Source organism: Pongo abelii, chromosome 7, assembly GCF_028885655.2.
Source record: "Pongo abelii isolate AG06213 chromosome 7, NHGRI_mPonAbe1-v2.0_pri, whole genome shotgun sequence".
Lineage (NCBI taxonomy): Eukaryota > Metazoa > Chordata > Mammalia > Primates > Hominidae > Pongo > Pongo abelii.
Window position 1 is genome coordinate 136490794 of NC_071992.2, and position 13666 is coordinate 136504459.

The 13666-nt window shown below is 37.4% G+C and overlaps 1 protein-coding gene across 2 annotated transcripts in view; it reads left to right on the top strand.

The window, feature by feature from the left end:
• The window catches only part of COL14A1 (collagen type XIV alpha 1 chain), a 240948-nt gene that overhangs the window by 120481 nt on the left and 106801 nt on the right, over positions 1 to 13666 (top strand). For both annotated transcript variants that reach the window (XM_024251441.3, XM_024251440.3), the window contains exons 22-23: positions 2558 to 2707; positions 7217 to 7333. In XM_024251441.3, the coding sequence (XP_024107209.3) occupies positions 2558 to 2707; positions 7217 to 7333 (267 nt within the window). The remainder of the gene's footprint in view (positions 1 to 2557; positions 2708 to 7216; positions 7334 to 13666) is intronic.

Consider the following 13666-nt stretch of genomic DNA (forward strand, 5'->3'; position numbering starts at 1 on the left):
AAAATGTCTTTTAAGATAAATTATAACACCTTATGTTTGGTTGTATTTTTTTAAAGAAGTAGGGAGAACCTCTTACTTGTTTTGGAAAAATAAAGTGTTTTAGTATGGTTAGTGATAGGGTAGATATTATCAGGATGATGACGCTGTGACATCACATAAAAAACTACTGGGCACATCAATTAGAAGAATATATATTGGGTATATACATGACCTAATCATACCCTAGACCAGGAACCAATCTAAGGAAATCTTGACTTTATAGGAAAAGGAAGCTTTATGCTCAAGGAAGATATAAGTTCTAAACATTTGGAATCTCTAACTTCGAAGTTCTCTTCTACCTCTTTCTTCTCGGATTAGTTGGAAAAATTTCATTTACCAACTTCTTAGTCTCCCCAGTTTGGAAATGGAATAGGGGGAAGGAAAAAAAAAACTCATCACGGTAGTAAAATGCTTTTCCACCAGTGTTTTAGCCATCTCCGTAAGAGGATCCCTCTCGCCTCTACCTCCCACATCATTATATCTTGAAGGCATGAAAATGATCCAAGTAGAAAGCGATCGTACCCTTGGTCTGTATGCCTGTGAAGAGGAGACTGTATGCAGCAGCACCTCTTACAGTACCATCTCCCCATTCTTAGCAATCTCACGAAGTTTAAACAGGAGACTAGAATTGATGTTATTAAGGTCTTCTCAGTTTTCTAGACCTGGGCCTGCAGTACTCTAGTTGTTCAGCAGAAAGGGCATCTCCAATCATTTTTCTTAATTTGGCAGGAAAATTTTAAAAACATTCTTACAGTCATTAAAACATTTTCTGCTGGCTGGGTGTGGTGGCTCATGCCTGTAATCTCAGCCCTTTGGGAGGCTGAGGAGGGTGGATTGCTTGAGTCCAGGAGTTTGAGACCAGCCTGGGCAACATGGTGTGACCCCGTCTCTACAAAAAATACAAAAATTAGCCAGGCATGGTGGCGTGCACCCGTACCCCCAGCTACCTGGGAGGTTAAGGTGGGAAAATTGTCTGAGCCCGATAAGTCAAGGCTGCAGTGAGCTGTGATCACACCACTGCACTCCAGCCTGGGCAACAAAGCAAGACCCTGTCTCAAAAAATAAAAATAAAATATAAGCACTTTCTACCTTCAAAAACTCCATTAGTTTCAATCTTTCATCTGAGATGTGGTTCTCGCCCCATATCAATTTTCAGCCTTTTCTATTGTGTCTCATTATCCAGGCGCTATTGTCTTCAGGCCCATAAGACTCAAATACTCCCACCTCCAATTTCTTCAGACAGACATCCTTATAACTAGGAAAATAAAACAGTAAGACTAGAACATGGATGCACTAGCTTGCTCCAGGCTCATTCTTTGGGACTCATCACCAATGTTTTTGTCTCTTTGCTTTAGGCCGGAAACATGCGTTAATTTGTAAGACAGCCTTGCTTAATTTGTTTTTTTGGATCACTTTACAAATATTGATCAGGTTTTCTAAGCACAAAAAGCTTTATTTTAGGCCAGCGGTTCTCAGTTGATGTCATTTGCTCCCGAACGGAGACATTTTTGATTGTTACAACTGGTGAGAGAGGACTTGCTCCTGGAATCTAATGGGCACTCCTAAGCATGCTACAATTGACAGTACTCCTCTGCCCCAGAATAAAGAATTTTTCAGTTCAAAATGCCAATAGTGCTGAGGCTGAGAAATCCTGCTCTAGGCCAAGTGTGAGAAATATACATGTACGGTCATTTGCATTGCACGTGTGAGGCATGGAAAAATTGCTACTGAGGTAACACATACATAGATAGACATATAAATGTATTGTTGGAAGGGGGCTTCTGGAGGAAAGTGATGAGTATTTTGAAAACTTGTCCCTAACTCAAAGCTCTTAAAGAATGAGCATGCGTGGGAAGAAGCGGAGGTAAATAAATTTGTATAGGCTTTAGCAACGAATGTTTTTAATGCTTCATTAAAGACCCCACTAGATTGAAGAAGAGGTGAAACCATACAGGCCTGAAAATGCTGGCTAATCAAGGGCCTTGGAATAAGAGCATAATCTGTCTGGTATTAAACATCCTAAAAGGAGCAGATAAAAGTAAAGTGGTAACATTGATGTTGGTTCACAATGTGGCAAGGTATGGCCTGGTCTCCATGATAAAATTTGCTCTGACTGCCGCTTGCGTGCCTGCTGGGAGCAAAGTTGGTTACCTTAGAAGGGACAATTGAGAATTATTTCTTTAATTGGACAAATTCCTCAATTGCCTATTACAACACAGTACGTAACAATATAGCAGATGGTAGACTGTGAGGTGGACCAATTTCTTTGAATAAGCACAAGGATAAAACTTTGAATAAGCACAGGGGACCTAGGGAAAGGACTAGGTCCCTAAAAATAACCTTTAGCACAGCAGTTTTTAGAGCTAGATGAGACCAGATTCAAACCTCAACCCTGCTGTCTGCTTGCTGTATAATCCCAGGCAACTGAAAAGCAGTCGAGTGAGTACAATTTGATCTCAGAGTGCTTCTGTTTTCCCATATTTTGTTGTAACTAAAATATATCCTCTTTCTTCTTTAGTTCCTGGTCCAACACTGGAAACGTTTGTGGGAGCTGACATTAACACCATTCTTATCACAAACCTCCTCAGCGGAATGGACTACAATGTGAAGATATTTGCCTCCCAGGCCTCAGGCTTCAGCGACGCCCTGACAGGCATGGTGAAAACATGTAAGAGCCATTTCCGATGGCCTCAGCCGCATATGGGTTTTTGTTTTGTTTTGTTTTGTTTTGTTTTGTTTTGTTTTGTTTTTTGAGATGGAGTCTCACTCTGCTGCCCAGGCTGGAGTGTGGTGGTGCAATCTGGGCTCACTGCAACATCCGCCTCCAGGGTTCAAGCGATTCTCCTGCCTCAGCCCCCCGAGTAGCTGGGATTACAGGCACAAGACACCATGCCCAGTTAATTTACGTATTTTTAGCAGAGATGGGGTTTCACCATGTTGGCCAGGATGGTCTTGATCTCTTGATCTCGTGATTCAACCTCCTCAGCCTCCCAAGCACACGGGGTTTTCCTGCTTTGTTTTCACTGTAACTTGTCACTCAACCCCTGCTTCCATTTGGTCATTCATTTTCCTTTTCCTCTGCATTACCCTTTCTGGATAGTGTTTCATGGAAAGAAAGGTGTGCTCTTTATTCAGGATAGTTCAGAGTCCTGGTTGGCAGGCGGGATGTCAGTACCTGACTTTCAAATAGGCTTGATGATTGCAGATAGGATTTCCTTCTGGGAAATCTGTGTTGGCATTTTTCAAATTAGGTGAAATTTTCCAAACGGCCTGTAGCCTGAGATGGCCAATGTCAAAGTTGGAGCAGGAGGAGGTTTGTCTTTTCTCAGAGGGGTCACTCCACCCCCTTGCACGTGCACACATGCCATCCATCAAAAGTACATGCCACCCCATTCTCAGCACTTCCTTCTGTACTCCTTTGAGGGTTTTCATGTTGTCTGCACACCATCTGGGACTCCTCATTGGCGTACACCACTCCCAGACACCCACACAATAATGCAGTGTTTTCCAAATTCCAGCACCTGTGTGCCATATTCCTGAAGTTTGTTATACCTCCGCATGATCTGTTTATTTATTTGGATTGACTTACAGTTTTTGACCTAAATACTTTTCAAAATCCATGTAATTATCCTAAACAGAAAATCAGTATTTTTATTTTTTAATATATTAAAAAATATTTTCTCCTCTACTAGGTTTTTAGTTAAATATTCCAAATTTTCATAGATACCCTAGAGATTTCAATATGAATCCTTAGCTTATTCCAGTCTACCTTAAATTACTGCTTTTTGGCTCAAGAATTTTATAACAATGTATAATACCTTCTTCCTTTTTGCTACTCTTTTTCTAACTATTTTGTAATTCTATTGTTATAAAAGCCTTAAGATACTATTGTTGTTGTTTCAAATACTCACTATTCTTTCGTTTTTTTCTAGCTTTATTAAGGTATAATTGGCAAATAAAAATTGTATATATTCAAGGTGTAGATACATAGATCTGCAATCTTCAATGTGATTTATGTTTACAATGTGTAATGATCACCACAATCAAATTATTTTTGAAGTATACATTTTATTTTCTTTTTTGATCGTCAAATGACATCTTTATTTTTTTTTATTTTATTTATTTTAAAAACTTCAATATCCCTTAGGGTACAGGGGGTTTTTGGTTACATGGATAAATTCTCTAGTGGTGAATTCTGAGATTTTAGTGCACCCGTCACTGGAGCACTGTATACTGTACCCAATTCATAGTCTTTTATCCCTCACCCCCCTTCCAAACATCCCCCTTTAGTCCCCAAAATCCATTATATCACTCAAGATTTTTAATCACATTTTAAAATACACATTAAAGATAACACATAAATGACCAAAATATAAGTGGTTTGGCTGTGTGCTAATCAAGATAGTCCTGAGTGCAATCAACAGCACATGCCCCACTCTTGAGATTGTAGTCATGGTATTATCAAAAGAATAAGCCTCAAATCTGCTACTTGTTAGTGTGGCCTTGGGCGAATTGCTTAACTTCCCTCAGCCCAGGCTTTTTCAATTCTAAAATGAAGATAATAATAACCATCGTTCAGGCAAATTGTGAGGATTACAGAGAAAAAAATGTATGTAACGTGCTTATGATGTGGCAAATATTCAATGAATAACCACTATTATTATTGTAATGATTGGGCTTTATGCACTTGGCCTATATGTTACCCTCATCCCTAAGAAATAATTAATCTAATCAATACTGTCAGGCAAGAGTGGGCCATATATTAAGCCAGACCCCAGCACCCCCCGATTGCATATAGGGCCAGCCCTTTTATAGAAGAGGTGTCCTGAATTCTCTGTCATGGAATATCTTGAGACCTTAAAGTCTAGATAGTGAATAAATTTATCTTAAAAGAAATAGTCTCCATCTTCAACAGACCTAAGAAGCCTTTGGTTGTGGTTCTGATCTTGTGCTTGGCTACTGATGTGACACTGTTGTGGCTTCACTAATGAAACCTCCAAATATTTCCTCTGTTTTGCTCCTATAGCAACCTTATAGCTTTCCTTAGTTACACCACAGCATCCCCTATAGCTGGGATTGCAAGCGTGCGCCACCATGCCTGGCTAGTTTTCTATTTTTAGTAAAGACAGGGTTTCACCATGTTGGTCAAGCTGGTCTTGAACTCCTGACCTCAGGTGATCCACCTGACTTGGCCTCTCAAAGTGCTGGGATTACAGGCATGAGCCATCACGCCTCGCCCTATGATTTTTTATTGGTCTGTCTTCTCCCTAGTCTTTCTTGTCTTTTTCCATCCTCTTTTCTCTGCTCCTTCTTCAATTCTGTTTTCTCTTTCTTCTCTCCCTTAATAAATATATTGAGCATTCCAAACATATTTTAAAAGACTGAGATTGTTGAATTGTTTTATATTCTTGTCCTTAAAATATAAATTAAGTGAGTTTATTATTTATTCTCTCTCTTTCTCTCAAGCAAAAGAAAACCTCCCACAATGGCAAATAAATTAATATAAGGTATTTAAAAATATTTTATGTGGTTATATAAATCATTAACATTGATAAAAGTTATATAAATCAGGGCCGGGTGCAGTGGCTAATGCCTGTAATCCCAGCACTTTGGGAGGCTGAGACAGGTGGATCACCTGAGGTCAGGAGTTTGAGACCAGCCTGGCCAACATGGCGAAACCTTGTCTCTACTAAGAATATAAAAGTTAATCGGGTGTGGTGGCATGCGCCTGTAATCCCAGCTATTCAGGAGGCTGAGGCAGGAGTATCACCTGTACCCAGGAGGTGGAGGTTGCAGTGAGCTGAGATTGTACTACTGCACTCCAGCCAGGGTGACAAGAGGGAGACTCCATCTTAAAAAACAAAACAAAAAAAGTTATATAAATCAATTAACATTAATTTCATTTGTTTTTGTTAGGGTAAAGAGAGATTGTTTAATTGGCTTTAGGAGAAAAGTCTTCTTTCTCTGCTGTAACAGAAAGGAACAGTGTAAATGTATAAATTGTAGTTAGACAAGATTATTTTTACCATCTTGAAAAGATAATTCCAAGGTATTTTTATTTTGTGAGTAAGCTAAGAGAGAGAGAGAAATAATAGAAAATGATATGAATGGAAGTCAGAGGTCATTAGGAAAAGTAAATACGTTGATTTTCTGCTTGGATCCAAATGATAAACACTGGCTACCTACTTTTCTATTGTCTTGTAGAAACAATATCCTGTTGCCTCCCCAAACAACCATTTTTGCATATCACAATGTCTAAGATTAATAGGAACCTATGTATTTTAAAAATAATTTGTGTTATCTGTGTAAAATCTTTTATTTTTAAATTTTCAAAAGTGTTTATTCAATCGTGTTTTGAAGACCAGTCCTTGTGAAACTGCTCCTGTTTGCAGAACACTTCCATTTTGACTATTTTACTCTTCTTTTTTTAAGCCATGGCTATCTCACTGGTTGATAAGTACATACTGTATTTACTTTTTTATTATACAAGTATTACATGTTTATTGCATAATATTTAGAAAACACAAGTATATAAAGGGGGTAAGATTTAAAATTACCCAACATTTCATCCTTTCCATCTGGTCTTTTTCCTATGAATATGTACTTCCTCTTCTATTTAAAATGCAGACAGGGCCAGGTGTGGTGGCTCACACCTGTAATCCCAGCACTTTGGGAGGCTGAGGCAGGCAGGTGGCTTGAGCTCAGGAGTTTGAGACCAGCCTGAGCAACATGGCGAAACACTGCCTCTACCAAAAAAAAAAAAAAAAAAAAAAAATTAGCTGCATGTGGTAGCACATGCCTGTGATCCCAACTACTCAGAAGGCTGAGGTGGGAGGATTGCTGGAGCCCGGGAGGTCGAGGTTGCAATGAGCTGAGATCATGCCACTGCACTCCAGCCTGGGCTACAGAGCAAGACCCTGTCTCAAAACAAACAAACAACAAAGAAATAAAAAAAAAAAATAGCAGACAGACAACATCATGCATAATGTTTTGCAATCTGTTTCCTCAAGTCATAGAACATTTATCTTTTATACACTAACTCATTGTAAATTGATGGATTTCCCAGCTCTGAGTATACAGCTTTGAATGAAAATTTTTCCAGAAGTTAATTTCAGATTCAGGGATGTTTATGGTGTTGTCTGCAGTGTGATACAGTTATGTTTCTATTTCATTCCAGTGTTCTTGGGTGTTACCAATCTCCAAGCCAAACACGTTGAAATGACCAGCTTGTGTGCCCACTGGCAGGTACATCGCCATGCCACAGCCTATAGGGTCGTCATAGAATCCCTCCAGGGTGAGTACAATCCATCACTTATGTTTTTGTCAAGCATTTGTGTATTTGGTTCTTTGCACACCACTGTCTACAACACACAAGTAGCGTTAGACAGCAGCCCTCTTGTCGAGGAAGCAATTTGTATTGGTCAGTCATGCTGCATATGGAGTCTGACTGGTTGGGTGAGCAAATTACTAACCCTCTGCAAACCTCCCTTTTCCTTAACTGGTAATGGGTATAACCATAGTGCTGATTTTTTAGAGTTCTGTGAAGATAAAGCTGAGATATTCCACATAAAGCACTTGCAACAGTGCTTTGTGCACTGGAAGGACCCCAAAAATGTTAGCAGCCAGATAGCCAAGACTAGCATACATTAAAATTATATTGTACTCTAATTTGGGTATTCACTCTCTAGGGATCAAGTTTAAATTTAATGTTTTTCTTAGTGTTTCTTTTTCTTTTGGGGATAGTTGGTGAACAACAACCCTCATTCCAGAGATTTAATGTATCTACAGCATCGTGAACAAGTTCTTCAGCATTACAGTTCTCACGTACATCCACAATTTTGGACTTTGTTCCAAGGCTGAAACAGTAAAAATGTCTCACTGTCTTCATTAAAAATATCGAGAACAACAACAAATGGCTGATTCCCCAAAAATGAGTATCTAGAGCCGGTTAATCCTTTTTTCCTAATATCAGCATGGACAGTATTCAGAAGATGAAATCAAATAATAAAAATTACTTAATCAGATTTATAGAAACAATAGAAAAGATATGTCTTGTTATTTTATGGATTATAGGAGATGCTAAAGAATCCCAAATGATTTTTTAAAATCTTCCAAACTTGGGAGTATAATTGTTAAAAATGTAGCCTGTTCTTTCTGGACAAATGATCTTGGTTTCCCCATTTCAGAAAAGCAAAATGACCTAATTATTTCTAGTCTAGATAAGACTGGGTTTAGTAGCCCATATTCCTGACTGTAGCTATATTCAAAATCCATAAATCCCATTTTTGATCCAATCCATAAAGTGGAAAGCGTAGTTTAGGAGAGCACTGAGAGCATTTGGAAATACGTCCCTTGTAGAATAAGAACTGAGATAGGTGGAACATACGAGAAGAGGTTCCTGCCAATCCCAGCCAAGATATATATCATCATGATAGACATGTGGCAACACTCCTTCCTTGAATCCCTCTATATGATGTAAGGATCCTTCCAGCCTGACATTGGCTGACATTTGGGAGTGGTATTAACCTGGAACAAACATTGAGGGAGAGAAAGTCAGGATAAGTCACATGGATTTTATGGTTATGTTAAATATGATTTATGGGATGCCAAAAGTAGATAAAGCGCAGGCAACAATTTGAGAAACAACTATGAAATCTTGAGGAGTTATGTTTCCTATATTTCTGTAAGTCACACTTTAATATGGAAGGGTTGGCATTTAGTGGTATTTGCTAAGCCTAAGAAAAAATGCTAAGTGTAATAATAATAACCCTCCCAAACTATCCCACAATTCTTTTATATGATTTATCCTTTTATATGATTTAGGAAATTGAAATGAAGGAACGTGGGTTCCTGTGGATATTCGTTGCCTTTCATAAAAATTTATAACTATATATGTTGACACAACAATGTATAAAAACTGGCTTTATCAATGGAATCAGTAAGATTCGTAGTTTTTTAAATTAAATGCTTTTAGTTTAGCATATTTGCAAAGCAGCCTTGAGAGTTTTATCAGAGGATATGATTGATTTGTCTGATAATACTGAACTGGTCATCTAAAACCACAATAAGCTCTTTCTGAAGCCAAGATCTTTGCTGGCAAGTAAATGAGTCCACAGTTGCTTTTTATCTGCAAGTTAAGTGAACTTATACTCCCTCAGTATTATTTTCAGGCTGCCAGAATTTTTTCAGCTGAACCTTTATAGTCTTAATTGAACAAAAACGAACAAAAGTGTTGTTAAATGTACTTCTCATCAACATTTGTTGCTGAGAGATTAGATTTATGAACAAAATTAGCCACATTTCATTCACACAGTTGTCTTACTGAATATTATTTATCAGCTGGATAGCAAAAGATTCTAATTGACAACTTGAAAAGGAATGTTTGATGGAGGAGTGAGTGTGGGGGTGGCAGTAGGAAATGTGTTTAGATATTTTAACTCATACAATTTAGATCAAGGAATAGTCTTTCTACTTTGGAATGGAGAAGAATTAGGTTGAGTTTCGTTAACTTATAGGGGAATGTGGTCACCATCCTGATTCACTGCCTTTAAAGGACTCGTGGTAAGATGCCCATTCTTCCATGGGCAGATGAGTCTCAGACCCTCAGGTGTTTTGACTGTAATATTGGCTACACATGCGGTCTCTGCAGAAATTTCAGTCTTTCCACTCCAGACAAAAGAGATACTAGGAATAAATGAGACCCAATTTCCCCATGTGTTGGAGTAAAGCTTTATCCCAGTTGACCTCCTTCTGAATGCCTCTGTCAAATCCTTACAGTTTGATGGGTAATTTTTTCCAGGTTTTTTTTCCATATATTTTTTCATAGCTTGAGCACGTGCATTTTTATTCTGAGATTAAGTCAGTGATGAAGTCTTTACTGTAACCACAACCGCTGGTCAACTTTCTTCTTCGGGCTTCAGCTTCTGTAAAATTATTTCATCTAAATCTATTAACTGAGGCAATAACTGCAATTTTGCAAGGTTTTTGTGAGTAGAATAGCCACATTGTATCATTCAGGCTTGTTTATTAATATTCACAGAAATCTAGATACACTTAAGCCAAAGGGTCAATTTATTGGCTAGTATACTGAGAAATCCAAAAGTCTCTGGCTTCAGGCACATCTGGACCTAGGTGTTCAATTTCCTAGAGATAAAGTCTTGCTCCTTCTTGTGTTCTGCCCTCTTATGCCTTCATTTTCGACCAGGCTCAGTGAGTCAGATCCAGAATTACATTCTCCCAGCTTCTAGCTTTAACAGTCTTGGTGAAAAGAGAGCTTCTCTTTCTCAATAGTTCCAACAGAAGTCCAGGAACTGAGTCATATTGGCCTGGTTTGGGTCACATGCCTCTAAATCTGTCATTGAGTGCAAGGGCATGAAATAAACTGACTGTTTGGACCGGGTTGCCTTCCACCCCTGTATCTGATGGTGGTGGCTGGAGGTGGGGGTGTTATTCAATCCTCCCCAAACCATAAAGACCAAGACTGAGGAGGAATGGATGCAAAGAAAGAGATTTCAGATACAAGACAAGCAAAAGCAACAGATGTCCTTTACCCATGTAAATATTATGACATTTTTATGGCCAAGAAAAAAAAAAAGATTACCAGAAGGACAAGGTCTTCTCAGGAAAGACTGAAATAAAATCTGCTTTTGACTCAGTCATCCATTTGCCAAATTAAATGATAGGTTTTTGGTTAATTCTAGGACAGCCCAAAATGAGAGATTTTTGGTTGGTCTTGGGTAATTCAGAGCCCTGTGAGGCCCTCCATTAGTTCTGCAGATGCTGTGGGATTTTATCCGTCTCTCCAGCTGTTTTTGAGTTGCCTTGGCACCTAAGGTTGACTTCAAATTCATGCATTTATTAATATATGCCACATAGGGCCAAACACTTTATTCCCACCCTAATCCCCACAACTTGATTAACTTCTTTGTAATCTGCTTAGATAAAGGTTTAGAGGATGCTCCACTTGTCCCTATTTAGGTGCTGAGATGTTAGCTTTGCAGTATTATTTATTGACAAGGATAGAGAATTGCAGCATAGTGGAGAGCCTACCTTACCAAAGACCAGGTCCACAAAAAAACATCATATGGAACAAAACCTGTGATCAGAATTAAACTTTCTGAAGCAGCGACATTATGGGGAGTATAATTATTTATATCATAAAATTCTACCAGAGTAGTTTCCTGGATGCTGGATATTCTTTGCTTGAGGAACTCAATAACTACTTATAGGACATTTTGATAAGTCAAGCTGGTGGCGTTATAATTATAATTATACAATTATAATCTGGAGAATGGATTTAGTCTTGCTTCCTAAGAATGAGTGCACAAATAAAGACAGATTTTTTCCCTCTGTTTCAAAAAAATAAATTAACTTCCTGCTTTTGGCATGAGGGGTTGAGGAAATTAGTCACCATTTGGTCAGTTTGAATGTTTTCCTTAAGGCAAAGCCAATAGGACTGAATTGCACATGCCAAAAGCAACATGGATACACCCCCATTCATGGAACCCCTCTTTGTTAGTATTGGGAACCAAATTGATACTATTTGCCATTAATCTTATAGTGCTTGTTCCAGTTTTCCAATGTTTATAGATTTATTATTTTAGCAGTAAGATCTACTTGTATTCTATTTTCAAGGGTCTTTAAAGTCCATGGGTTTCTACATGAAATAGGAAATGTGACAGGAAAGCGCATTTCTAGAATTGACTCCTGGAGAGTCCCCGGAAGGTTTGTGGAGGTGGATCAGTATGATCTATGCATAAAATTCAGGAAATGTTTGTATTACAGGTGGCTCACAGAAGCCTTTAGGAGGCTCTAAGGGATAGCTAAGGGTCAAAAAGAAACAGTTATTGTGGGATTCTGAGCCTGGAAATCATAGACTAAACTTGGACCTAAGCAAAGCGAAACACTGAGTTCACTAAATTTTACTTATTATCAAACCTATTTCACATAATATATAATCTCACAAACACTTTAACAATTTTTAAATATTATCATTTTTCATAATATAAGAACAAGAAATGATTAAAGTTGACAGTATTTACTTTGAACAAATACATTAATAAAAATTCTATTATAAAGTTCACTTCTGAAACTAATATTCACAGTATATAAAAATGAATTTAAAATTCTATTTAACAAATAGCTTTAATTCATTTATATTTTCAAAAGTCTATATTTGTCCATAGACAAAATTTAAATTAACATATATCATGTTTATTCTGATATATGCATATTATAATATACATATCTTTGCTTCAATATATGCATATCAAAATATGGATGGCAATTTAACTAGGTTTGATGCTTATAAAATAGACAAAAATTGTGTAAAATTTTTGCATTTTACAGTTGAAAAAGCAACTGGTATGCTTTTATATTTTCTAGATTCTGTTTATTCCTCATAAACTCCTGCAAATAACATTTTGAAGGAGCGGATAGTTCTTTTTAACCACTAAATGATATGTGTAATATATTTAATCAATGCAGTTTTTAAACACTAGTTTTTCAATCCCTAGAAATTAAACATTATGAGGCTTTGATTAAACAAATGCAATTTATGGATAAGATGATCAATCTAGAGGGAAATTTGAATAATTGTTGTTTCATGGTAGCAGTGATGCCTCCTCTTAATCAGTTGTCCATTGTAGTAAAAACAACAACAGTGCTCTGTGCCTATGAGGAAAACACTTGAAACTCTTCAATAATGAAAGCCACCCAAGTAGGCTCTGTGGAGTGATAAAGCATCATCTAATCTCTAGCCATCGTGTTTGCACGTTTCATATGCACTCAGCCGCTCTCAGATGGTTTCATTTTGCAAAACTATATATTTCATTTACATTTGCTTAGAATATATCAGTGGGAATTAAAGCAACATCCTCTGAAACTGAACTTTAGAGTTCTGAATTCAGGTGGATGAGCAGAAGTGGGTCAAGGGGTAGAATAATACAGTTAGGTAGAAGGAGTAAGTTTTAGTGTTTGATAGTACAGTAGGGAAATAATAGTTAACAACAATTGTATATTTCAAAATAGCTGGAAAAAAAAGAATTATAATATTCTCAACACAAAGAAAAGATAAATGTTTGAAGTGATGGATATTCCAAATACCTGATTTGATCATTATACATTGTATAGAGGTATGAAAATATCACACAAACCCCCAAAATATGTACAACTATTATCTACCAGTTTAAACAATCTCAGTTCTGCTAATTAGAATAAGGACTTGAAGAAGTTATTAACTTTTCTGACCTTTAGTTTCTTCTCTTTAAATTGGGAATAATTATAAATGTTATGAGAATCAAATGAGATAATACATATGAATTCCTTAGAATATTGCCTGGCACGTGATAAGCACTCATTAAATGTTGGCTATTATTATCTTTATTGCTGTTGTTATAATTAAATAGCAAGCACAGAACCTGGATATAATAAACCCTCAAGAAATGATGAATATAATTAATCCAGATTCCTCAGTCTCAGGACCTAAGGGCCAGCACTAGTTCTTCCAGGAGATGTACAGCAATTTTGCTATGGATGTGGGAACAAAGAAACGAGCCAAACGAAGAAACGAGTCAGGTCTCCAGAGTTCTTTGTGCCTCTGTCATGGTGGAGAAAAAGACAGAGAAGG